This window comes from Pipistrellus kuhlii, unplaced genomic scaffold, assembly GCF_014108245.1.
Source record: "Pipistrellus kuhlii isolate mPipKuh1 unplaced genomic scaffold, mPipKuh1.p scaffold_m20_p_17, whole genome shotgun sequence".
NCBI classification, from domain to species: domain Eukaryota; kingdom Metazoa; phylum Chordata; class Mammalia; order Chiroptera; family Vespertilionidae; genus Pipistrellus; species Pipistrellus kuhlii.
In genome coordinates this window covers 15906604-15932328 of record NW_023425482.1, presented here as the reverse complement: position 1 = coordinate 15932328, position 25725 = coordinate 15906604, and the positions used below count along the sequence as shown (strand labels likewise).

General features: G+C 54.7%; 1 protein-coding gene across 1 annotated transcript in view; it reads right to left on the bottom strand.

The window, feature by feature from the left end:
- Positions 1-641: 641 nt before the first annotated feature.
- The window catches only part of FA2H (fatty acid 2-hydroxylase), a 49345-nt gene continuing 24261 nt past the window's right edge, over positions 642-25725 (bottom strand). Inside the window, exons 2-7 of the mRNA XM_036440837.2 lie at positions 22878-22970; positions 9718-9860; positions 9011-9117; positions 5129-5301; positions 3560-3812; positions 642-2066 (exon numbers count right to left, since the gene is read on the bottom strand). Coding sequence (XP_036296730.1) covers positions 1987-2066; positions 3560-3812; positions 5129-5301; positions 9011-9117; positions 9718-9860; positions 22878-22970 — 849 coding nt within the window. The 3' untranslated portion in view covers positions 642-1986. The remainder of the gene's footprint in view (positions 2067-3559; positions 3813-5128; positions 5302-9010; positions 9118-9717; positions 9861-22877; positions 22971-25725) is intronic.

Genomic DNA, 25725 nt, shown 5'->3' with positions numbered 1-25725 from the left:
TGCCAGAACCTCGCCAACATCCGTTCACATCTGCCTCTGCCTCTGCCTCTGCCTCCGCTTCCCCATCCTTGGGAGGAAGATCCAGAGCCCATCTCCACTGGGCCCGCCGAGCCAGACTTGCGGAGTGTGGCAACCTTGGGTCTGTACGCGAACAGATTCCTCAGGTGGTTCTGATGTGCTGGCTGGGAAGGCATCATTGAGCCTCTGCTTCATACACTGAGCTTGCCTGACGTTCTAGTTCCCACTGTGAGCGCTTGTTCCTAGAGTCTTCCTCCTCTGTCAGGAAAGCCACTGGAACCTTAGTTGGGGTCTGACAAGTCTCCCCAGTGGTGTGCCACGGCGGTGGGTGGACGTGACACCCCCACACACACTCCCCCAACCCCCACCCCACCCCATGTGCAGGCAGGAAAGGGGAAGGCTGTCTGCAGACAATTTTAAAACAGTCATAAAACCCAGTCAGAAAACAAGAGTTGCTCAGCATTTTTATTATCACCATGGCCCAGCGAGAGTCTACACAACCTGGTCAGAGGTCAACACCCCTCCCTGCTGGACGGACCGTCCCCACGCCCCCTTCCAAGGTGAAGTCCCGCGAATCAACACCAAGAAGCAGCAACCGCTCTTGGTCGGTTTCTTTTTTTTTAAATGTCTTTATTGTTCAAAATATACAATGTATTTACACCTTTATTTCACACAACTGTAGTTTGTATATTTATTCCAAAATCTTTAAATAACTCCGCGGTAAACAGTACAAATCACAGGAGCGGTCAATCTGCTTCTCTTTAGCCTTTATACTCGTCGAGTTTTTTTGTTTGTTTGTTTTTTGTTTTTTTAAAGTTTCAAGTAGTAATGGTTTGTGGGTAAGAAGGGAACAGAAATAGGACCAGAGGTTTACATAAGCTCGACACGTAGAATTAGAAAGGGCAATCTGAGCAGCTACGTGAGCATTTATATAGTTTATAAATAAGACCCTCTCAGGAGCAGGGAGGGTTTTGGTTATGAGGAAAAAGGGGCTGGAACCTCACCTGCTGGGGTCGGGGCTGGGGGTGGGGGGGCAGGTAGGGAGGGATAGGAAAGCCCATGGGGAGGGAGATAAGGCACCGAATAAAGGCTCCTTCGTGGCCTATGGAGGCACCGGCTGGAAGGGTCCTGAGTGGGGGCCAGGGCCCACCTGTGCCAGGCGGAGGTCAAGAATGGCTGGGAATGGGGTGGGGCTCCCACCCACAGAGAGAGGCCTCTTTAGCCGACCGTGGAGCAAAGCTTTGTGATTCTGGAGGCGGGGAGATGGCGAGAGCAGCTGGTGGTTCCTAAAGAAAGGGGCCTGGGCTCCTGCCAGCCTCGAGGCCGATGCCAGACTGATGCCTGGGGCCCCTCTGCACAGGCAGGTGAGGGCCGGGCCTGTGTCTCGGCCTGAGGCACCTGGCGGTCCAGCTGGCGTCTGTGATCGGCAGTGGACGGAGGCACTGCCCTGGGGTCTGGGACGGCCTGTGGGAGGAGGCATCATGCTGTCTCTTCCTGTGAGAGCCCTTCATCCACCTCAGCGTCCTCCACTCTGAGCCATCAAACCGCCGCTGGGAAGGGAGGGTAGGGAGACTAGGGCAGAGGCACTGCACACCCCACTCTTGGCTGTGGGGGTGGCTCCCAGGGAGCCCGAGGTGCTAAGACACAGGTGGATCACAGACCCGCCAGGAAGTCACAGGGATCCGTTTCCATCATTCCCCTTGGCCGGGTCCTAACGCAGTCCTGTGGGCCGGTTCCGGGCGGAGGTGCTGGCGGGAAGGCTGGGGCGCTGCAGGAAACAGCTATAGTTCCTGAGGGCCGTGTGGCCACCCCGGGGCCGGGAGGGAAGTCTCAGCCTGTAGGGTCTCCCCAGCACCCTTCACCAAGCCCGAGAGCTGGACCGAGCCCATCCTGCCTGGCCAGGCGGACCTTCTTGCAGGGTCTGGATGGGGCGGGGCGGGACAGGGGCCGCAGCGGGGCGGGGAGCTGTCACTGGATCTTCAGGTGGGGCTCTTCCGGCATAAGGGTGTGGAAAATGTGATCCCACAACTTAGTGCTGATGCCAAATCCTAGAGAGGGAGATGAACAGGGAGAAGGTGAGGCCGCTGTCCACGGAAGGGGAGACATCTGCTCGGAAAGGGAGACAGGGGAGGGCCAGCCCTCGGGAGGATTTTCACCTCGGTCCCCGCTGGCCTTCCCAGCGCCCGGGGCCATCCTGGCAGAAGTCAGGGGCAGGGTACCGGTTTCCCAAGGATGCCCGTGGAGTAAACCCAGATCCTTTCTCTGGCGTGACTTCCTGGGAGAGCCTGACCCCTGCCTGCCTCAGCCTCTTCCTTCTCTTTGAAGATGCCAAGTCCGTTCCTGCTTCAGGGCTTTGCCCCTGCCGCTCCTGAGATGCTCTTTCCCCAGACGTGGGGTGCTGGCTCCTTTTGACTTAGGTCTCAGCTCTAACGACCTCTCCACAGTGATGTCTTCCTGCACCACATGACCTAGTGCTCTGCCATCCAACACGGTGGCCCACGTGACTGCTCGGCACGGGAAATGTGGCTAGAGCCACAAAGGGACTAAGTTCCCAATTTCATTTAATTTTGATTAGCTTATATTTCAGTTTAAAAAAGTAGACTTGCCCAACCCAGGTTGGCTCAGTGGATAGAGCGTTGGCCTGCAGACCGAAGGGTCCCGGGTTTGATTCTGGTCAAGGGCACATGCCTGGGCTGCAGGCTCAATCCCCAGTAGGGGGCGTGTGGGAGGCAGCCGATCAATGATTTTCTCTCATCATTGATGTTTCTATCTCTCCTTCTCCTTCCTCTTTGAAATCAATAAAAATGTATTTAAAACAAAAACAAAAACCATATACTCAATTCAATTACTGGAAATCTTTCAAGCATATCAGAGCAATTCAGGTATGTGAATCTACTTTTTTTTTTTTTTTACTGTAAATTTTATAAACTCTAAACACAGATTAAATATTCCCAATGAAAATTTAGCATCTGAATTGAGATGTGCTGTAAGTGCAAGATACACACTGGACACAGAAGACTTAACATAAAAAAGGGGGGGAAAAATAGTAAAATATCTCATTAACAATATTTTACATTGATTATATCTTTTTTTAATTAAAAATTTTTTAATTACTTTATTGATTAAGGTCATTGGTTATATCTTGACATGATAATATTGTGGTTGTATTTGGCTTCATAAAATATGCTATTACTAAAGTTCCTTCCACCCATGTATTTTTTTACTAGCTCATGTGGCTACTGGAAATTTTTAAAAAATCGCATCTGTGACTTGCATGTTTTACTGGACAGAGCTGGAGCCCTCCCCTGACTCATACGGTTCCTCGAACACCATCTTGCTTTGCTTTCTTTGTGGCCCTTACCACTGTCTGAAGTGACCTTTTACTACGGAGGGATTTCCTTGTCTGTCTCTGCACCGCCCACCACACCAGAGAGCAGGATGGGAGCCCCAGGCTGGCCTGGCCCGGGGAGGGGCCCAGTGGCAGCTGCCAAACACGTTAGTGACCAGAGGAGCGGGACGGGAGGTGCTGGCGGAGCCGTACCTGACTTCTGGTGTGCGAAGTGGTGCTTGACGTGGTGGGCCTTCATGCTGTGCAGGTAGGAGCCCTTGTGCGGCGAGCCGAAGTGCAGGTAGTAGTGGGTCATGTCGTAGAGCACGTAGCCCAGGAGGCCGCCCGCAAACACCGTGCCCCCCACCGCCTCCGGCAGGAGGAGCTGCAGGGCCGTGTAGAAGAGGGCGATCACCAGCGAAGCCGGCGCAGGGGGGAAGACCAGGCGGGACTCGTCGAAGGGTGCCTGTGGAGGGAGAGGCTCACGGGTCAGAATGCAGGGGGGGGGCCTGCTCGTAGTCGCCACAGAGACTCCCCCACGGAGCACGGGGCAGGGCCGCCCGGCTGTCCCGGGGAGGGGCGGTGGTTGTCCTGGGTGGATGTGGCACTCTCCGTGGCTTTGGGGAGGGCAGGTCACTACGCCGGAAAGTCCTAGAGAGACTGTCCGGTTCCCCGTTTCCAAGCCAGGATAGGCCCTGCGACCCTGGGCAGGAACTCGGGGGTGGAAGTGACGTGGGCAGGATGTTCGCGGTTTCGAGTCCCGCTTTAGGCTCAAGAGGCAACTGTGGCTCTGGAATTTGTCAGATGCTGGAGAGGAGTCCCACCTCCGAGGACCGGGTGGAGCACTCAGACCAGGGCCTGACGCTGTCTGGGAGGCTCATGTGGATTCACATGGTGGGGTAGTCCTAATAGGGATTCTTGTTTGTTCCAACGGGGTGTTGTCACATGAAACAGGAGAAATAGGCCTTAGGCTCTGGAGTGTTAAAAGCCAAAGGCCTAGCCTAGAGGTAAGATGTTAGTGACTGATGGTGAGGATTCTGAGAAAGACAGACCCTCTCTGGGCTGGAAGAAAAGACAGAAAGCAGGCAACAGTCATAGAGCGATATGCAGACTGGGAGCAGCAGGACCCATGGTATATGGGAGAGCCAGGTCTGGGAGGGAGGGAGGGTAGGAGGAAGAGGTGGGCACCCTGGGACAGGCTGAGAGCCGCATGGTGTGGGGACAGTGGGATGCAACTCCCTCTGGGCAGACTTGGCTTCCAGTCCCTGCCGCTGGGGCCATCCTATTGGCCGGGAAGAGCCCCAGGGTGGTGGGTGGTGGAAGCTCGGACTCTGGCATCCACAGAAGGAGGCACAAGATCCTGGCAGGGACAGGTGTGACCCAGAGTGAATTCCTGGTTTGGTTTCCCTGAGCCTGCTGGCTGCTCTGGGGAACGGGAAGAAGGAAGCTCCCCTGGGCAGTGGCTGTTGACTCTCTTGCTCAGTGGCGTCTGGAAGGCTGCCTGGCGCAGAGTGAGCACCCGGTGGACATTCGTGGAGTGAACGAACGAGTTGCTGTGAGGACCGAAGATGGCCCACGGAAGGAACCGGTGTCAGTAACGATGGCACACGGACACACACGCTCATTCTGTCCACGCCCGGTTCAGGTTAGGCCCCAGCCCTTCCTCCGAGCAACAGCAAAGGCCCTGATCTCCCTAGCTCCCAGCCTGACTGCCAGAGAGATGGGCGGCTCCTGGGAACCGGGTAGAGCCACCAGGCCCCGGGGGGAGCCCGCCCGGCTCACCTTGTGGTGCTGGCCGTGCAGGACGAAGTGCAGCGTGATGAGGTAATAGCTGTTGCTGGGGGGCTTCATGTGGAACAGGAAGCGGTGGAGGAGGTACTCGATTAGGCTCCAGAGGAGCACCCCCAGCACGAAGAGGCCCGGGAACGCGGACTTGGGCATGGCTACCGAGTACTCTGCAGGGCGGCGAGAGAGAGGAAGAAGGTCAGGGCAGATGGCCCCAGCGGGCAGCAAGGCCTGGTGGCTCCAGACGTCCATCTCACCCCCACCCCCCATCACTGTGCCTGGCTGGAGTGGCTCAGCGGGTTGAGCATCATCCTGGGTGCTGAAAGGTATATTGCCGGTTCAATTCCCAGTCAGGGCACATAGTTGGGTTGTGGGTTTGACATAGGGCATGTATGGGAGGCAACCAGTCAATGTCTCTCTCTCACATCAATGGCGCTCTCTCTCTCTCTCTCTCTCTCTCTCTCTCTCTCTCTCTCTGTCTCTTCCTCTCTCTAAGCATATCCTGGTTAAGGATAAAGAAAAAAAAAGAAATAAAAAAGAGGGCCCATAGAGCTCCCTGTTGCTTTTGACCATGTGAGGACACAGGAAGTCTGTGACGTGGAAGAGGACCTTTGCCTGACCAGGCTGGCACCCTGATCTGAGCTTCCAGCTTCTAGATCTGGAAGCCATACATTTCTGTAGTTTATAAGTCACCCAGTCTGTAGCAGTACAGATGGCTAAGACCCCTGAGAAGACCCCTTGGTGTCATGGGGGAGAGGGGAGGGTGATCCCAATTAAGCCAGGAGAGCTGGGCAGTCATTGATGGGAAATGTGAACCACCAGGGACTGGAGAGCAAGAGGGACAGGAAAACACACAGAGAAATCTCAATGGACAAGACTCGAAATCATAACATATGAGGAAGATCTGGAAAAAAACAAAACAAAACAAAAAACCCTGAAGATGATTAGCATGGAGGTGAGAAGACTGGAGATGTAATTGTCAAGTGTGAGGTTCCCAACAGCCACCCTCTCACACCAGCCTGCAGTCCTTGAGGCTCTTCTTTCTTTCTTTTTTTTAATTTTTTTTTAATTTTTATTGATTTTTTACAGAGAGGAAGAGAAGGGATAGAGAGTTAGAAACATTGATGAGAGAGAAACATTGATCAGCTGCCTTCTGCACACCCCCTCCTGGGGATGTGTTCGCAATCAAGGTATATGCCCTTGACTGGAATCGAACCTGGGACCTTGAGTCCATAGGCCATTGCTCTATCCACTGAGCCAAACCAGTTTCGGCGAGGCTCTTATTTCTTTTTTCCATTTTGTTAATTTCTTTTTTGTTGTTAATCCTCACCCCAGGATATTTTTCCCATTGACTTTTAGAGAGAATGGAAGGGAGAGAAGGAGAGAGAGAAAGAGAGAAAGAGAGAGAGAGAGAGAGAGAGAGAGAGAGAGAGAGAGAGAGAGAGAGAGAGAGAGAGAGAGAGAGGAACATCGATGTGAGAAACACATCAACTGGCCACAGACTTCTGTCTTGACCTTATCTGGGCTCCCACCACACAATCCTCATGGAGGTCCCCATCCTCACCCAGCATGCCATGTGGTTCTGGCCTAGCCCTCACTTAACCTGCTCCCAGGCCCTGCACTTGGGGTCATCCTGAACGGCAGAACCCCTCTGCTTTTCCAAGCATGTTCATGCACACGTCTGGGAATTTCAGTGAGCTGGTGTCTCTGCTCAGCCTCCACTGCTACTCGGCTCCCTGACTCTTCTGCGTGGATGCCAGTGCTCCCTTTGTCCAGCAGCCATGTGGGGACCTGTCAGCCGCCCCTTGCCTAGCTCTGTGGCTCTTACGTCCTCTGCCTTGCCTGACGAGCAGGGAGGTGAGGGAGGCCTGAGGACACGTATCTTACGCTGCCATTGCTAGCATCATGGCCACAGGCTCTCCACTGGACCTTTATTTTTTTTTAAATATATTTTATTGATTTTTTAATTTTAATTTTAATTAATTTATTTATTTTAAATATATTTTATTGATTTTTAACAGAGAGAAAGAGAGAGGGACAGAGAGTTAGAAACATCGATGAGAGAGATACATCAATCAGCTGCCTCTTGCACACCCCCTATTGGGGATGTGCCCGCAACCAAGGTACATGCCCTTGATCAGAATCGAACCTGGGACCTTTCAGTCTGCAGACCAATGCTCTACCCACTGAGCCAAACCGGTTTAGGCCACTGGACCTTTATTAACCAGCACATCTCAGCTCTCTGCAGAGGCCTGCAGTTCTGACCGAGCCCTCAGATCACCCTCCTATAGGTCAAGTCCCCGCCCACCCCCTCACCCCAGCATCATCCCTGTTGGCGCATCTGCCCCGGAGCTGGTACCGAGTGGCATCTCCAGAGGAATCCTGCAGAGGGACCTGGGCCAAAGCTCCGGCAGCCCCTTCCCCCTCCGGCCGCCAGCCCTGGCGGCACTGCCACTGTTGCTGATTGTTAGGGGAGCCCTGGGTGGACAGTGGGCGATTCAGTGAGCAGGCTTTCTGAGCAACAAGCCCTGTGCTGTGCCTGAGCTATTCAGCGTGGGCAGAAAAGGGTAACCTTGGCTCTCGGGGCGTGCATGTTAACCCTTAGAGACCGGGTGGAGTTCTGGGCTCTGGGGGACTTCCTGTACCTTGCTCATCCACCACATCCCGGTCCACCCAGGAAAACGGAGGCTCCCATCACTGTGGCTGTGGCCCCACTCAGCTGCACCATTCAGGTCCTCTGCTTGCCACTCTGAGGAGCCGGGGGCAGGAGAGAAGCCTCAGAGTGGGGGCAGAAGGAGCCTGCATCTGGCAGAGAGGGGGGTGCCCCAAGGGCCCACAGTGGTTGGGAAAGGGAAGCCCACCTGAGCTACCCCAGTGCCTTCTCCTGCCTGTCCCCTCCCCTGGCCACCATCTTGAGCCTCCTGCCACCACCCAGGGCAGGCGGCATGGACCTAGAGGCCCAAGGGAGGCGGTGAGCTTGGGAGGCGGCCTGACAGAGTGGCCGCACCCAAAGCCATGGCTGCCCTGAGACTCAGTCCCCTAGGCTCACCGACAGCCCTTCTCTCTGTCCTCAAATCCCTGAGGCTGGAGGGCGCCTCGCATCCACGTCCTAGCCACATGACCCTGAATCGCTGTGTGACTTCTCTGAGGCTCCATTTCCTCGTCTCGAAAGGGCATGACGATAGCACCTTTCTCATGAGGCTGTTGGGAGGATTAACCAAGATGGCCCCTGGAAGGCGCCACTCCAGGCTTGGCACGTAGAAAGTGCTCACGAGAGGTGAGTGGGGCTGTGACTCCTGATCAGGGGTTCTGCTGCCTGGACCTCTGCCCAGGAGACACTGCAGGACACTCCAAGATCTTTCTCTTCCAGGTTCTAATCTGTGCTGTGTCCATGGGCCGTTCGGAGTCTAGCTCTCGGCTGTGCCACGTGGTGAATGATTTCATTTAGTTTCTTGACAAGCCCAGATCATACCTTTTCTAGTATTAGACTTGGTGATAAACCTCTTTCTTTATTGTTGTCTCCTGGCAAATGATTTTATTTAGTTTCTGTTAATGCGTTGCTGTTCTCCTCCACCTCCTCCTTCCTCTCCTCCTCCTCCTCCTCCTCCTCCTCCTCCTCCTCCTCCTCCTCTTCCTCCACCTCCTCCACCTCCATCTCTTCTGCCTCTTTTTTCTTCTCTTATAATCCATTCAGGATTGGGGCTGAGGGAGTCTGATATTTTTATTTGGAAGACCATTTCTACAAAAAGGTCTCACTTCGCAATGTTTGTGATATGGCTTTGGGTTCTGTCTTTGCAGAAACCTCTAGTGCCAAGAAGAACACCAAGGTCTCCCACCTCCAGGAGCCATGGGAGCAGGTCAGGAAGGGACCAACATTACCTGTGGTGAAGGAAGCGAAGAGTCGGACATCGCCCTGGGCGAAAGTTCGATAGTGGGACCAACTGATGTACAGCATCAGGGGCATCCAGATGATGGGGACGCTGTACCTGCAGGAGGGCCAGCAGGGTGAGAGATATACATGCTCAGGGGCTCGCCGGGGCCAGCTTTCCCAGCTCACTCTTGACCAGAGGGGGGAGGACGTGATACCAAAGCACGTGCAGAGAGCATGTGGAGAGCATGGGGTCAAAGGGGCGCTGCTGGGCGGGTGGGAAGGAGAAAGCAGAAGGAAGGCCGTGAGTCTATCTGTGTGGGTCCCTGAAATGAGTTATTGGCAGAAAAGAACTGTGTCTCTGTGGCTACAGAGTCTGTGCAGCTGAATAGATGCTGACCTCTTGTGGCAAAGGAGCTAATTGCAGGCAAAGTTGTTCCCATGGGAACAATTAGAGGCTGGAAACCCTTCATAGGGATCTGGAATAGAACAGGGGTGGCAATCAGAGTGGCTTCTGGCTATATGTTGGTGTGTCCCTCCCTCAGTGAGCAAACCATGCCTAGGGATGGATTACACCTATGGCATGTTCCACTATCCCCGAGAGCTTACCGTGTAGCTCTGGGCTGGGATTGGGGGAGAACCCAAATGCCCCTTCCTCTACTGACTGATACCATCAGGACAGAGGGACAGCCCACCATGGACGCAGTGCGGGGCTCACCAGACAGTCTTGGTGAGGGCCTCGACGAAGTCTGAGTGGAAGAGGCGGATGGGCCTGGTCACTGGCTGGTGGACCCACTCATCGTACTTCTCCCCCAAGTGGCCTACCTGCCACAGGAGGGGCTTCCGCCAGTCTACCAGGTCCTGCAAGAGAAAAAGTGAGTGGAGTCTACCAGGTCCTGCAAGAGAAAAAGTGAGTGGACACTTGATATGCACAGCTGCACACATTCATTCTCCCGCCTCCTAGTTAGTGTATCACCGTCACCATCCTTGACCTCATATGGTCGGTTTAAGGCTACCTGCCCTCTGGCTTTAGTGACTCAGGACTTGACCGAGCCACTCATCTCAGCTCCCGGCCACAGAAATGAGATCCAGGACAGGCTCATGACCTAAGCTGGTGCCATAAGCCATCAGACACTCTCTCTCCCTGCTGGAGTGGCCACGTTGGCGGGCATGAGCCTGAGGACTCAGTTAATACAGAAGGTGGACAATCCAGGATCAAAAGACTCCAAATCGAGGTGATGACGTCTGAGCACCCAGACTCATCCATGCCTGAAACCTGAAGGCCTGCCCAGGACACTGTACGTTCAGGAGCCAATGCACTCTGTGCTGGGAAGGAAACAGGTCCTTTCTCCTCTGCCAGAGGCTTTCTTCTTGGTGTTGGTTGGGCGATGCACATAATTTAATAGCACGTTAGCACATGCAAATAATTGATAAATGATTAAAATGGAAATATAATGGAAAATGTGCTCTAAATGTATTACTTATCTATACTAATAATAGAGGGATATGCAAATTGTCTGGGGCTCTGACACAGGAACAACCAAACTGCAGGCTGTGTGGGGCGACAAAGCTGGCAGGGGGGTTAGTGAGGGACGACCAAACGACTGAACAGGAGGCTGCATGGGGGGGCAGGAAGGGGCAACCAGGTCAGCAGGGGGGAGAATTGAGGGTGACCAGGCTGGTGGGAGAGGGGCAGTTAGGGGTGATCAGGCTAGCAGGCAGAGGTGATTAGGGGTGATCAAGATGGCAGGGGGGAGCAGTTAAGGGCAATCAGGCAGTCAGGTAGGTGAGCAGTTAGGAGCCAACGGTCTGGATTGTGAGAAGGATGTTCCCCGAGGGGTCCCAGATGGGAGAGGGTGCAAGCTGGGCTGAGAGGACCCCCCCTTCCCATGCACAACTTTCGTGCACCGGACCTCTAGTAGGGATATAAGATAAAAAAGTTTGGAAGCTGCAGTTCTAGGCAATGGGAAGCCCTTAAAGATTTATGATAAGTCCATGTGTTGTAGATTAATCTGAACCAACATCAGGAAACCAAAACCAGGAAAGGACAAGGAAGCTGTAGTGAGGGGCCACTTTCAAAGCCTGGCTCTATCACTTATCCGCTGGGGGGTTCTGGGCAAGTGCCCTTGCCTCTCAGAGCCCCTCAGCTCTCTTGTCCTAAAGCCGACATGCCCACCACCCATAAGAGAGAGGGCAGAATATGTTCTGTGTTTGGCATTTAGTGGATGTCAACAGATCTCCAATCCGAGGGAGTTAGGTGGCCACTGCAGGTGAGCAGGAGGGAGGTGTCAGTAAGGAAAAGGAGAGGAGAAAGTACATGGAAGGAGAGCCCTCGAGCCTGGGAGCAAGAGTCAACAGGGATTCTGCAGCCTGCCCTCCTCCTCCGTGGATGCACTCTCATCCTTGCACAGGCCTCCCCCTCAAAGCTCTCAGCCCTGCTGGAGGCGGAGCCACCCCTGCCATCCCAGCCTTGGAGCAGGGGCGGGGCTCTCGGACAAAGATGGCAGGTCCCTGAGTGGTCTCTCTGTGCCTGCAACTAGAGGAAAAGACGGTTGTGGTTTCCTGTTATGTGAACTTGGCAGTGCCAGGGCGCTGGCTGTCCTCCTGCTTCCCGGGCTGGAAGAGGACTCTGGTCATCCCAGATGCATCCCACCCAGCACCCATTGAACAAGGCAGCCATCCAACCCCAACCGAGAGAGCTTGGCTTTCTCCAGTCCCCACATCGCCTTGACTTTTCCCCCTGGGTCTAGTGGGAAATGAATTCACTGGGTGCCTACTGTCTCATTCCTTCCATTCCTCTGCCTCAGGCCTCTGCACACACATACCCGGCACCACCACCAGGAAAAAACAAAACAAAACTGGAAGAACCAGCTATTGCTCTGTGTTTACACTTTATCTTATGCGGCCTACAGAGCCCCACCTCAAAATAAGGGAGGCCAGGGTCATGGGGAGAACTTGGAGGTTTTGCCCCAATTGCAACACCACGGAGAGCTAACACTCAGAGCAATTGGATCTTCAACATACCCCTCGCTAGGCAAGTCCTGTTATTACTGTCATCTTGCAGGTGGGGAAACTGAAGCAGAAGAATTTGCCCACGGTCTGCCAGGTCTGTCTCTTTGACAAATGGGTCCCATAATCATGTGGAAATAGCCCTCTTGGTCCCTGGTAATACTCCTTGTTCCGAATCTTAAGAGAGCCACACCAGGCTTCCTTAGGCTTGGTTGGGATGGTCTAACTTTCCCCATCCTTTTGCTTTTTTTTTTTTTTTTAAATATATTTTATTGATTTTTTCACAGAGAGAAAGAGAGAGGGATAGAGAGTTAGAAACATTGATGAAAGAGAAACATCGATGAGAGAGAAACATCGATCAGCTGCCTCCTGCACACTTCCCACTGGGGATGTGCCCGCAACCAAGGCACATGCCCTTGACTGGAATCGAACCTGGGACCTTTCAGGCCAATGCTCTATCCATTGAGCCAAACCGGTTTCGGCTTTTTTTTATTTTTATTTTTTTATTAAGGTATTACATATGTGTCCTTATCCCCCCACCATCCTTTCTTACTTTCAAACTATGTACATCTTTACATGTCAAGTGCATCTCTTAGATCTTGCTTTTTTTTTTTTTTTTTAAATCTAGTCAATCTCTGCCTTTTATTTGAAGTATTTAATCCATTTTTATTTAATGTTTCGGTAGTCCCATCATCTTGCTATTTGTTTTCTGTTTGTCTCCTCTATTCTTCTTTTTGCCTTGTTTGTATTAAGGATATACTTAAAAATATTCTATATTATTTCCTCTATTGACTTTAAAAATATTTTTATTGATCTTTTACAGAGAGGAAGGGAGAGGGATAGAGAGCTAGAAACATTGATGAGAGAGAGACATCGACCAGCTGCCTCCTGCACACCCCCTACTGGGGATGTGCCGGCAACCAATGTACATGCCCTTGACCGGAATCAAACTTGGGACCATTTAGTCCGCAGACCAATGCTCCACCAACTGAGTCAAACCGGTTTAGGCTCCTCTATTGACTTTTAAGCTATGCCCTTTTGTGCCCCCACCCTCGCTCCCCGCTGCATTGTAACTCTACAGATGATAATATGCATCCTTAACTTAGTACCATCTTTCGCAAACGAAAACCCAGGTGTTCATATATTCTACTTCTCTGTGTTGCACATGGCACTCCATGCCTGCTTTTCATCTGTCCACTTAATTCGAATTAACTGCCTCAGACCATGAATGCTTCCAGCTTTTCACGGGGATGGGGGTGGCCAGTCAGGCCTCTCTCTGAGCCTTGCTGTGGTTTGGGCAAATTTTCACCTGTTGATGCATTTTGCGTTTATTTTATGGAGAGTAGACACAGCATAGGATTCATAGCTTGATTTGGTTGAGACCCAGGAAAAATGTCTAGGCAGGCAGCACACAGGGACTCCAGCACACAGGGACTTCCACCCAGCGGTGAGGGAAACAGAACAGGAGGACAGAGCAGGTGTGGAGAGCTGAAGCTGGACTGCTGAAGAAGCATTTGTATACAGGGGTGGTGGGAACGGAGCCAGCCCCCCCCCCCCCCCCAGGTCCCCGGCCCCTTGGAACACAGGGGCTTTCAGTGGATGCCCTGTTGGCCATCTGACCTTTGTACACGACTTCGGACCCTCCCTGAGCAGACCCGTAGGCAGGCACCATACAAATGGCGGACTCGCTGTCTAGCGCTGGTCCTGAGGCTGCCTCTGACCAGCTCGCTGGCCCTGGAGGGCCTCACACCCAGGCTCTGTGTCCAGCCCCCAGGGCATTTCTGCCCGAGATAGCGCCCCTGGGTGCCCGGGAAGGACCACTTCACTCCGGGGGCTAACGCGCCACCTGGAGGACTCCCAGGAAGGCTCCCTCTTCCTCTGCAAACACCTCCCTCGGTCCTGGAAGGCCAGCGCCTGCACTTCTCCCACGGGAGCCTCTGCCCACCATTCCAGGGGAAGTAAAATGAGCTTCCATGTATGTAGAGATGTCCCACCTGCTGACTCTTCCCCATGTTATGGATGAGGACAGTGAGGCCCGGGGGGCTTACGTGACTCTTGGGAGGGGGTTGGCTGGCCCTGAGGCAGGAGCCTCCTTCCTCCCCTCCCCTCAAACCTGGGACCACACGGTCCCCCAGGAGCGGGGACATTCACGGTGTGCTCCGCCCAAGTAATGACAGGTGTCTTTTCTCAATTCTCTACCAGCTCTGACTCCTGAAAAGGAAGTCTGAGCTGGGTGCTAAGGTGCTCAACAGCTCTCACTTGCTGGTCATTTCCAACGTGGCGGCTGGCTGGAAACTCATTGTGGGAAGGGAGGATGCAAAAAAACACGGTAGTTCGGATCCCGTGAGTGGGCAGTGATCGATCCTCCCTTCCTCCAGTTGATGGACAGACGTAAACCCCACCTGAGGCTGGACATTCCTGAGCACCGAACCACCCATCAGCACCTGCCAAATACCCAAAGCCCCTGATTCCTAAGTCCCTAGGTCCCTAATCACCAATCAGCGTGTGCTGAGTGCCCTAAGCCCCGTCCCCTATCCTCCCCTTAAAGGTGCTTGTGCCCCGGCCCTCGCTCTCTTCCACTCTCTCTGGAAGCAGCCGGCAGTGGTACTCTTCTCTTCGGTAAAGCCTGTGTCCTGCCATCCCGGTCTCCGGCCTTCTCTGTTTCATCTTACAGGCAGGGTCTCGGGATAAATCCCACTTCCTGCCCTCCCTGGCAGAGGACCCCTTGGCTAACCCTCCCAGGAATGGCTCTCTTCCTCCCAAGCTGATACGGGATCCTGCCCTCTTCCCACCCCTGCTTCCTAAGGCTTGGGGGGCTGGGGAGGCATGGAAGGTCTGACAGCCTCTGCAGGAGGTCAGGTGTGTGTGAGAGGGGGTGAGTTCTGAATAGGTCACACCTCCATAGCAACCCTCACCATGGCAAATCCTCCTTTACACAGAGAGGGCAAGCGAGTCCCTCAGGGTTGCCCAGCTAAAGCGGGACTGCCTAGGTGAGGGTGAGGGGTCTTTGGTGAACCCCAAGACCCCAAGCAACAGGCTGGGGACCCCCCCCCCCCGCAAAACACATGCAAGTCCAGGGAGAGTTGGGTTAAAGCACCTTGTGCCAACTGTGTGTGTCCCATTCCCCTCCCCCACGCAGCTCTGCCCCTGCCCCAAAGGGAGGGGGAGGGGGAGGGCCTGGGCCTCTCGGGCTATGCCAGGAATGCGGCTGCAGCAGGGCCAGGCAGGGGGAAAGGGCAGCCCGCCGCCCCGGAGGGTGGGTGGAAGGGCATGCGTGCTGCCAGGCTGGGGAGGGGGCCTCCTCGTTCTCGCCCTTTCCCAGGTGCCCCCGCTCCTGGGCAGCACAGAGCCAGGTGGCACAGAGCGCTTTCCCGGGCAGCCCCAGCGCAGGAGCGAGAGCTGGTACCTGCCGCTCTGCAGAAGGGGCACAGGCAGGGCGAGGGGGCAGCTGCTCTGTGCCAGCAGCTCCTCCCTCGGCCACAGTGGCAGGCCAAGGCGATTGTTTGCAGAAATGCCCGCCCAGACCCCAGAGCTCACCGCTGCTCCGGGGCAGCTCTCTGAGCCAGGAAGGCTGCGATGGGCCTCCGACCTGTGGGGGTTGGTGGGGAGGGGAGTGAGGACGAGGAGCCGGACAGGAATTCCAGGATGTAGCGTCCTGCATCCTGGTCACAGCCCCCTGGGCCCAGACTCCATGGCCATTCTCCTCTGCGGGTTGTGATGTGGAGAATTAGGGCCGGCAACGACCCCGCTTTACAGGTGAGGACACAGGCCAGACGCTCAGCTGCAGGTGCTGGAGGTGGGGCCTGTCCGCTGGCTCAGGACCCCATGGTGAGAGCCAGCCAGCACAGAGGCTGTGAGGGGCCCAGCAGGGGTGTTCAGTGTGGGCGTCCATGGGGGCCCTTGATGGCCTTGCAGAGGTGGCTCCTCTCCCTGGAAGCTCCTATGTGCAAATGCACAGAGGCGGTTCTGGACCAGCGTCCTCCTCCCTGTACTCAGGTGATAGGGTAGCTCAGTGGTCGGGTGTAAGCCACTCTCTTCCCTTAAGAGACAGGTGGACTTATCCAGCCAGCTGTGTCACAAAGCAAAATGCAGCGGTGAGCTCTCAAAATAGACTCGCCCAGGCCGTGGTATTTTGTGGAAGAGCCACACGCAAGGGGCCAAAGAGCTGCATGTGGCTCATGAGCCACGGTGTACAAACCACTGGGGTTCCTGTGAGGGTTCAGGGAGCTGAGAGTGGCCGGGAGCAGGGGGTGAAGGAGTCAAAGCCCCCCTCGAGGGAGGATCGCCAGGTACCATGCAGAATGCCAGGGTGACCTCAGTGCTTGGGGCAGAACAGCAAAGTGGCTTTGCCCCCCCCCCCCCATCCTAGAGAGAAGTGGGCTGGTCTTGCACTGGCCGCTTGCTTTCTGATAGCCCTGCGTCCCCTCTTCCGGTCCTCCTGACAACCCCACACTGTAGGGATGGGAATAACTCCCTCCCACTTGCTGAGGGAGAAACAGAACATGATAGACCCTCCTTCCTCCAATTGATGGACGGACGTAAACTCCACCTGCAGCCGGACATTCCTGAGCACTGAACCACCAATCAGCACCTGCCAAGTACCCTAAGGGCCCCCCCCCCCATTTCTAAGCCCCTAGGTCCCTAATCATGTGCCTTACATGAAACCACCAATCAGCGTGTGCTGAGTGCCCTAAGCCCCGTCCCCTCTCTTTCCTCCCCTTAAAGGTGCCTGTACCCCGGCCCTCACTCTCTTCTGCTCTCTCTCTCTCTGGAAGCAGCCGGCAGTGGTAGTCTTCTCTTCAGTAAAGCCTGTGTCCTGGCATTCTGGTCTCCGGCCCCCTTCTTTATTCCATCTTCCAGAACATAGCTCCTATGGTCACCCAGTGGCATCTCCAACTCGAGCCTGCCCCGTCCGCTGCCCTCACAGGATGCAGAGGGCGGTGCCCAGCCCTCCTACCTGCTTTCTCCCTGGGGGAGATGGGGTGGGTGTTTTTGAGCAATTCTGAGCTCTTTGGAAGAGGGCCCATGGTCTCCAGCCCAGGGAGCCAACAGGGAGAAAACTCAAGACCCTGGCCCAGCAAGGACAGTCTTGGGGAGGTCGCTGTGGATCCCTCTGGGGCAGGCCAAGGGGGGAAAGGAGCCCGAGGTGACAGGGAGGGGGGATGCAGAACTGGGAGGTGAGTCCGGGCTGCCCGGAGGTGGGCAGGCCAAGAGGGCCCTTGGTCAGATCCAGGGGCTGTTTTCCTGGGAAGTGACTTCACTGAGGATCCCAAAAGGCTCACCCGAGTGGCCCATATCAACATCCGCCAGGCCCTGGGACCCTTGGGGCAGCCCCTGAGGCTAAGGAGTGTGTGCGTGTGTGTGCGCTTGTATGTGTGCTTGTGTGCGTGTGCGTGTGCGTGTGCGTGTGCGTGTGTGTGTGTGTGTGTGTGTGTGGCAAGGGGACTTTGAGAGCCCACCGTTGCATTTTGCTTTGTGACACACCTGGCTGGATGAGTCTTCTGTTAAGTGACCAGGCGTCCGCTTTTGGCGGGACAGTCCCGATTTTTGACAATTTGTCCCGCGTCCTGTGGCTTTTTAAAAAAGTCCTGATTCTCCAAAAATCGAGACTTTTTTACAACGCCTTGGGACGCGGGACAAATTGTTAAAAATCGGGACTGTCCTGCCCAAAGCGGGACGTCTGGTCACCTTAGTCTATCGGTCTCTTAAGGGAAGAGAGTGGCTTGCACTCAGCGGAGGGAGAGTGAGAGCGGGTTCTGCTGGCGTCTGCCTTAGCCTGAGGGGCGGGATGGGGAAGAGGGTGTGCAAAGCTCTGGAAACACCTCCCTCCGGGGTCCCACTCAGCCTCCTCCCTCCCTCTGCCACGCCCTCTCCCGGGCACAGGCCTCCAGGGTGGGCAGGACACGTGGAAGGACACCCACGGGGGAGGGGCTCAGCAGTAAGCACTGGCTGTGCTGAGCGAACCAGCAGAGTGACTCTGGGCAGGCGGCTGAAGCTCTTCCTCGTCGTTAAACTGGGATCTGAGAATCTTATCTATTCTGTTGTGAGGGTATTAAATTAGATAATTGGATCATAAATTCAAAGTGCTTGGCCTCCAGTGGTAAGAGCTCAATAAAAGAAATGTTAATTGGGTCTAACTCTGCTGCCCAGAGGGATTTGGGCAGGGACTTCTGCAAACACTTTAAGCCACACCAGTTTCGTCTGGTATCGGAAAGCTGGACCGAACAGTGGGCAGACGGAGGAGGCTGCCAGGGGAGGGCTCGGAGCCCACACAGCGAAGCAGTGGGACAAACGGGACAGGTGTGTCCGGAGCCGGGAACAGCGGGAAGCTCCTGTCACCTGCTCTGGGCGAGCCCCAGGCAGGCGAGGCTCCAGAGAACGGGAGATGTGTAGGGTATAGTGCAGGGTGAGGGGCTGGAACCTGATTCTCATCCCACAAGGAAGCCTGGATCCTGCCTGGCTGGGCGATCGGAGGGACGACTTAGAAATGGTTCTAATGGCCCAGCGGATGTGGCTCCGTGGTTCAGCTTCAACCCATGAACCAGGAGATCATGGTTCCGTTCTCCATCAGGGCACATCCCCAGGTTGTGGGCTCGATCCCGAGTAGGGGGTGTGCAGGAGGCAGTCGATCAATGATTTTCATATTGATTTTTTTTTCTCTCTCTCTCCTCCTTCCTCTCTAAAATCAATAATATATATGCCCTACCTAATAAAAGAGTAATATGCAAATTAATCATCACTCCATTCCATAAGCCACACCCAAAAACACACCCACCAGCCAATCAGAGCTAGTATGCAAATAAACCTAACCAAGATGAGCAGGAGGGAGGTGTTTCCCGGCAACGGAGGAAGCCAAGCTTTCTGCCTGCCCTTGCTGCCCAAGTCTACAAAGTTTCAATTATAGAAGGTAAACAAATCCAAACAGAAACAACTGCGCCACTGAATGAGCGGGAGGCTTGGCTCCACTTCAGTCTATAAAGTTTCAATTGTAGAAAGTAAATATATCCCAGAAACCAGGGCTTCTGCTTGGATTGCCAGGGGGCATGGCTGGCCTGCAAACCAACACAGGCCCCTCGCCCAGGCCGCCCCACGCCCCAAGGGAACCCCCACCCTGATCCGGGACACCCTTCAGGGCAAACCAGATGGCCCCCACCCGTGGACCCAGCCTCTATCCTATCTAATAAAAGAGTAATATGCAGATTGACCATCACTCCAACACTCAAGATGGCTTCCCCCATGTAGTCAAAGATCCTGCACCTATGTGGACACAAGATGGCCAGCAGGGAAGGGCAGTTGGCAGGGACTAGGCTTACAAGGGAGGGCAGTTGAAGGCGATCAACACAAGATGGCCTGTAAGGGAGTGAATGGTTAGGGGGTGATCAGGCTGGCAGGCAGAAGTGGTTAGGGCAATCAGGAAGGCAGGCAGGCGAGCAGTTGGGAGTCAGCAGTCCTGGATTGTGAGAGGGATATCCAACTGCCTGTTTAGGCCCCGATCCCACCGAGATCTGGTCTAAACAGGCAGTTGGGCATCCCTCGAGGGGTCCCAGATTGGAGAGGGTGCAGGCTGGGCTGAGGGACAACTCACCCCCCCCCTCCCGCTCACATGCACAAATATTGTGCACCGGGACTCAAGTACATATATTTAAATATATTTTATTGACTTTTTACAGAGAGGAGGGGAGAGGGATAGAGAGCTAGAAACATCGATGAGAGAGAAACATCGATCAGCTGCCCCCTGCACACCTCCTACTGGGGATGTGCCCACAACCAAGGTACATGCCTTGACTGGAATTGAACCTGGGACCCTTCAGTCCACAGGCTGATGCTCTATGCACTGAACCAAACTGGTCAGGGCAATAAAATATATATATATATATTTTAAAAAATATATTTTATTGATTTCTACAGAGAAGAAGGGAGAGGGATAGAGAGTTAGAAACATTGATGACAGAGAAACATCGACCAGCTGCCTCCTGCACGCTCCCTATTGGGGATGTGCCCCGCAACCAATGTACATGCCCTTGACAGGAATCGAACCTTTCAGTCTGCAGGCCAACGCTCTATCCACTGAGCCAAACCGGCTTCAGAAATATATATATATATATATATATATATATATATATATATATATATATATATATATATATATTCTTTTTTTTTTTTTAAGAAATGGTTCCAATAACCTTCCATGCAGAACCTGAAAATCAGACTATACCACCCCCTGGGCTGGCTTTCTGGCTCTTCTGCGCTACCTCCTCCCTGTGCCCCAGCACCCAGGTCCCCTGGCTCTTTCCAGCATGGCCCACTCTGTCCCACCTCCTAGGGGAGGCGTGGCCATGGGGGCCCAAGGCTCCCTTCCTCAGCCATGCCCAGAGGAGCTCCCCTTGAATGCAACACATAAAGGGATAACTTTGGCAAGTCCCTTTGCCCTAGAGGTAGGTGAATTTTTTTAAAAAAAGGGGGGGGGGAGGCAAAGAAAGCACTGTTCCCTCTTCCCTCTTCCAGGGAAGCCCAGCTCCCCAGGCTGGGTCTCCTAGGGGTGCTGGGAGCCCTTTGCTAGGGTGGTTCTCCTTATCCTCTCTTGGTCTAGCCCTGAGGTCCGCAAACTGTGGCTCATGAGCCACATGTGGCTCTTTGGCCCCTTGAGTGTGACTCTTCCACAAAAGACCACAGCCTGGATGAATCTATTTTGAAGAAGTGGCATTAGAAGAAGTTTAAGTTTAAAAAATTTGGCTCTCCAAAGATATTTCAAACGTGGTACTGTTGATATTTGGCTCTGTTGACTAATGAGTTTGCCGACCACTGGTCTAGCCCTTGCCCCTCTCTCTCAGCCCTGATGGGGAAGACGGAAGGTTGTGTGAAAGAATGACAGAGGCGGGGAAGGTGAGTCAGGTATGACCTGTGTCTGAACATGCAGGCAAAGAGCCAGGAGGAGCAGGCCCCAGGGGAGGAGGGGGAAGGGGAGGTCCCTTTTCCCCTCAGGTGGAGGCACAGGTGATGGTGGGACAGGCCTGGGTGGCCTTGACCCCTACCCACCCAAACCCCTGTGCAGGGACGGGGCTGGGGACCTGCAGCCCCGGTAGGCTGGGAGGATCCTCTCCCGAAGCAAGATCATACTTTTCCAACCCCGGCCAGTTTCCTCAGTAACGTATTTTCTTTCCAACGTCCAACCCCTGAGCCAAGCCCACAGATGCTGGTGCCAAGGATCCCTCCTCATGGCTACTTTTAGTCCCGCCCCCTGGCCGTGAGCCCTGAGCTGACTGCTGAGGCGCCTTCTCTGTCCAGCCCTCAGTCCCACCCTCCTCATTTCCCTCCTATCCCAGGGCGAGGTCCTGACTCCACAGCTTTGGGGTCCTTGCACCATTCAAGCTGGCTGTCTCCCCCTCCGTCCTGCCCGCATCCAGAGCAAGCCCAAGTCCCCAAACTTCCAGAGAAGTCATCCATTTGTAGCAAGACACCCCCCCCCCCCCCGGCCTCAGCCCTGGCCTGGGCACTGAGCACACGTGGCCAACCTGGGGCTCAGAGCCAGCACACCAGGTTCCGGGGAGCGCCCTGGGGGCCTGCGGTGGGGTCCGGCTAGCCTTCTCCTCCCCGGCCTTCTCTCTCCCTTTTGGTTACATGCCTCTGGGGGTGTGGGGGGGGATGGCATGGAACAACCTGTCCCAGCCTTTCCCGCAGAGCACACACAGGCACGTCCTTGTTGTGGGCTGACCGCTCCCTCAAAGGCGGTGCAGTTCCCCTGAGACAGACACCATCCCCGAGAGTCCTGGCCAAAGGGGCCTGGCAAACAGTTAAGCTTTCCAGCCGAAACCGGTTTGGCTCAGTGGATAGAGCGTCAGCCTGCGAACTGAAGGGTACCAGGTTTGATTCCAGTCAAGGGCATGTACCTTGGTTGCAGGCACATCCCCAGTAGTGGGTGTGCAAGAGGCAGCTGATTGATGATTCTCTCTCATCGATGTTTCTGACTCTCTATCCCTCTCTCTTCCTCTCTGTAAAAAAACAATAAAAATACATTAAAAACAAAACAAAAAAACAGTAAGCTTTCCAGAGACCCCCGCCTTTCCTCGGCTCACCCTCCTCTGCTCACCTGTGTCCCTTAGGCATGCTTCTTGAAACTCCCCAGATTGTACTGTCCTACCACCAGATTGTGAGCTGCCTGGCACAGAGGCCTGTCCTGCTTGTCTCTTACCTGCTGTCCAGCCTAGGCAGGAACACCTATGGATGACCCACTTGTGTCTTTTCCAGGAAGAAATGGCAAAATGACAGTGGGACAGACCTATGACCTAGGCTGGAGGGACATGGCTTCTACATCTGTGTTCCCTCCAGGGCCCCCCGGCCACGCTGCTTCTCCTCCTGGGCCCCATGCAGAGAGGTTCCGTTTCCACCTGCGACCAACAAAGGGGGCCTGCCTGATCCCCCGAGAGGCTGGGCTCCGCACACCAAGAGCGTTTCGGTGTCGGGCCCTGCAGACAAACACTGCAGAGAGTTCGCTCTGCCTCCGCCGCCCCAGCAGGTCCCACCGTGACCCTGGCAAGTGATTGCGGCAGCTCTGCCCGTGCACCCGTCCAGCCGTCTGTCTGGGCCTGCTGACCCTGCCCTGTGCCCTTCCCGCTGTCAGGGGTCCCCGGGGACCCTCCCATGGGTGCTTGGGTTTGGCTCTGTACAAAGCTCCCCATGCACAGTTCTCCCGCCCCCACCACCGCCTCGGTCACGCGTGCTGCCAGGTGATGCTGGTGCGCAGCAGGCGTCTGCTTCCCAGCCTCGTCTTCCTGGGCGAAGGTCACAAATAACTCCGGCCTTTGGCTCCGCACACCCTCTCCTTGGCCGTGGGAGCCCGGTCTCCCTTCCACCCGGTCCTGCGCCAGTTACCTTGTCCCAGTCTACCGCTCTGAGCTTCGGCTCCATCGCCGGGTCTGTCTTCTGAGAGTCCGCAGAGACCGCAGGCCCGTTCTCCATGGAACCCTGGAGAGAGGAGGGATGGGCGGTTACTCACAGCGGGTGAGGGCAGAGCACTCAGCCGCCCACGTTCAGGCAGCCAGGAGTGGCGGGAGCCCATGGCGGGGCAGGGTGGACGGAGACCAAGGATATTGAGGAGAACTGTGCACGGGGAGGCCAACAATGATGTGCATGGTATTATTCTCTGCATGCTTCTTCTCCTTTAAAAGAAAACTATTTCTGCCCTAGCCGGTTTGGCTCAGTGGATAGAGCATCAGCTTGTGGACCAAAGGGTCCCAGGTTCGATTCCAGCCAAAGGCACATGCCCGGGTTGTGGGCTCAATCCCCAGTAGGGGACGTGCAGAAGGCAGCCGATCAATGATTCTCTCTCATCATTGATGTTTCTATCTCTCTATCCCTCTCCCTTCCTCTCTGAAATCAATAAAGAAATATTTAAAAAAATAAATAAAATAAAAAAACAATTTCTCCAAAAAAACAAGAGGCAGAAAGATCCCAGGGTGGAGGGTGGGTGGGTGGGCGGGGGAGCAGAAGCAGAGACTGTAGGGAAATGAGCCATTAGCAGGAGTGTTCTGGGCAACGAGGTCCCTGCCAGCCTCCCTCCTGGTCCGTGCCAGGTGTCAGGCAGAGGGAGTCACAGGAAGTCACCCTGCGGGCTCGCTGTGCCATGCCCTATGACTACCCTCCCCAGGAATTCCGCGGAGCCCGTGGGTCACAGGCGGGGCCGGCTAGGCCCATGTGCCCACAAGAAAGAGAGGCAGCGGAGAGCGAGGGAGACGGTCCCTCCAGGAACTCCCGTGTGTGGGTCGGTCGCCACACACGGTGACACTGGCAGAGGAGTGCCCAAATGGGCTCAAGGTGAAATCGCAGTGGCAGAGAGGCAGAGTCAGAAGGAAGTAGAATGCGCTAGGAAAGTCACATGGTCCCCGCTGGCCCTGATGTGGCCGGGCGAGGCAGGGGAGGGCAGGCTGGCACGTAGCTGAAACTCATGCTTCCTCGCGGGAAGGGTGGGCAGACGGTTCGCCGGGGGGCCCATCCCCCGAGTCCCTGTGACTGAAGGACACGGTGATGCTGGTGGCCACGGACGAGACCTTGGAAGCTGGGTATCAGCAAGAACCCAAGGAGACTGTCTGAGCAGCCAGTTGCGGTGGCTATTGGCACGATTCTGACATTTTTGCTACCAGGTGAACCGAGAGAACCGGATGGTGACAGTGATACTGGCATTTTCTGGGGAAAACTCACCAGTAACCCAAATAAAGGCAGCTTGCATGGTCTTGCCTAGGTCTGATACTATTTTTACTTTTAATCCTCACCTGAGAATATTTTTTTCATTGCTTTTCAGAGAGAGAGAGAGAGAGAGAGAGAGAGAGAGAGAGAGAGAGGGAGAGAGAGAAAGAGAGAGAGAGAGAGAGAGAGAGAGAGAGAGAGAGAGAGAGAGAGAGAGAAACATTAATGTGAGAAAGACACATCGCCTGGTGGCCTCCTGAACACGCCCCAACCAGGGGCAGGGAGTGAACTTACAGCCCAGGTACTTGCCCTTGACCAGGAATCAAAGTGAGACCTTTCAGTTCTTGAGATGATGGTGTAACCCACATGTGTCAAACACAAGGCCCGCGGGCCAAATCCGTCCCGCCAGGCCTTGCAATGTGGCCCGCACCGCGCTGTCATCACTGCACTCCGCTGCGTTTCCATCACAATGACAGTTTATGACTGTTCAGTAAACCATTCGGCCCGCAATTTAGGCTGGATTTTAGATTTTGGCCCCTTCTCTGATTGAGTTCGACACCCCTAGTGTAACCATTTTGCGACACTGGCCAGGGCTATCTCAGTAATTTTTAGTCTGTGCTACCATGCTAATACCTGTATTCTTAAAAAAAAAAAAAAAAAATCTCTGATGATCTCTTAAAGACAAAGAAGAGTGAACTTTATGGCATATCACACAACGAAACTCCCTAACTACCCAACATAAATGTCATATAATAATCTTGCCACGTCTAATTCTGCTCCACTCTCAAAGTACCCCAGGGTGCTCCCCATCACTGAGCTCTTGATTCCCCTTCCCTCCTGAGTAGTTATTTTCCCCTTTCTGAAGTTGGGTGATCCAACCCTTCTGTGCCCACAACCCCAGTTACTGCAACTCCACCATCTCTCTCAAAAAGACAGAAGGCTCACTTTGGGGCCTGAGGGAAGGGGTTCTCACATGCCTTATCTTTTCACTGGTAGCCCTGTGCACGAATTTGTGCGCCAGTAACTCTCTGAGGGGCCTGGCCGCTCTGCAACCACTGCCCAGAGGCTCTCCAGGGCCCAGAGGTCCTCCATCGACGAGGCGATAAAGCAGGCATTCTGCCTGGCCGCTCACACTGCCTGCTCTCAGGGGCCACCCCCCAGGACTGGGGGACTCCAGCGGGGCTGAGAGGACTGGGCGCTGCCATCTGGTGGCTATGGGGACTGCCATCTTTGTGGCGGAGTGACAGTTAATTTGCACATAACCCTTTTATTCGATAGGATGGTTTTATCTGTGCTCCCCGAGTGGCAGACACAGAGCTGTTTGGGGAGTACCTCCACCTAAACAATCCCTGGGAGCAGCAGAAAAGGTGGTCACCTCTGGCATGGGGCACAGCACCCATCCATGCAGCCCACTCCTCTGCTCCCTCCAGCCTGGACTGTTTTTCTGAAAGCGCCAGTCCTTGGCTCAGCTGGCGGCCTCTGGTTTCCAGGGGCCACTCCTGGTTCTGTCCCTGTAGAACCACACACACACACACAC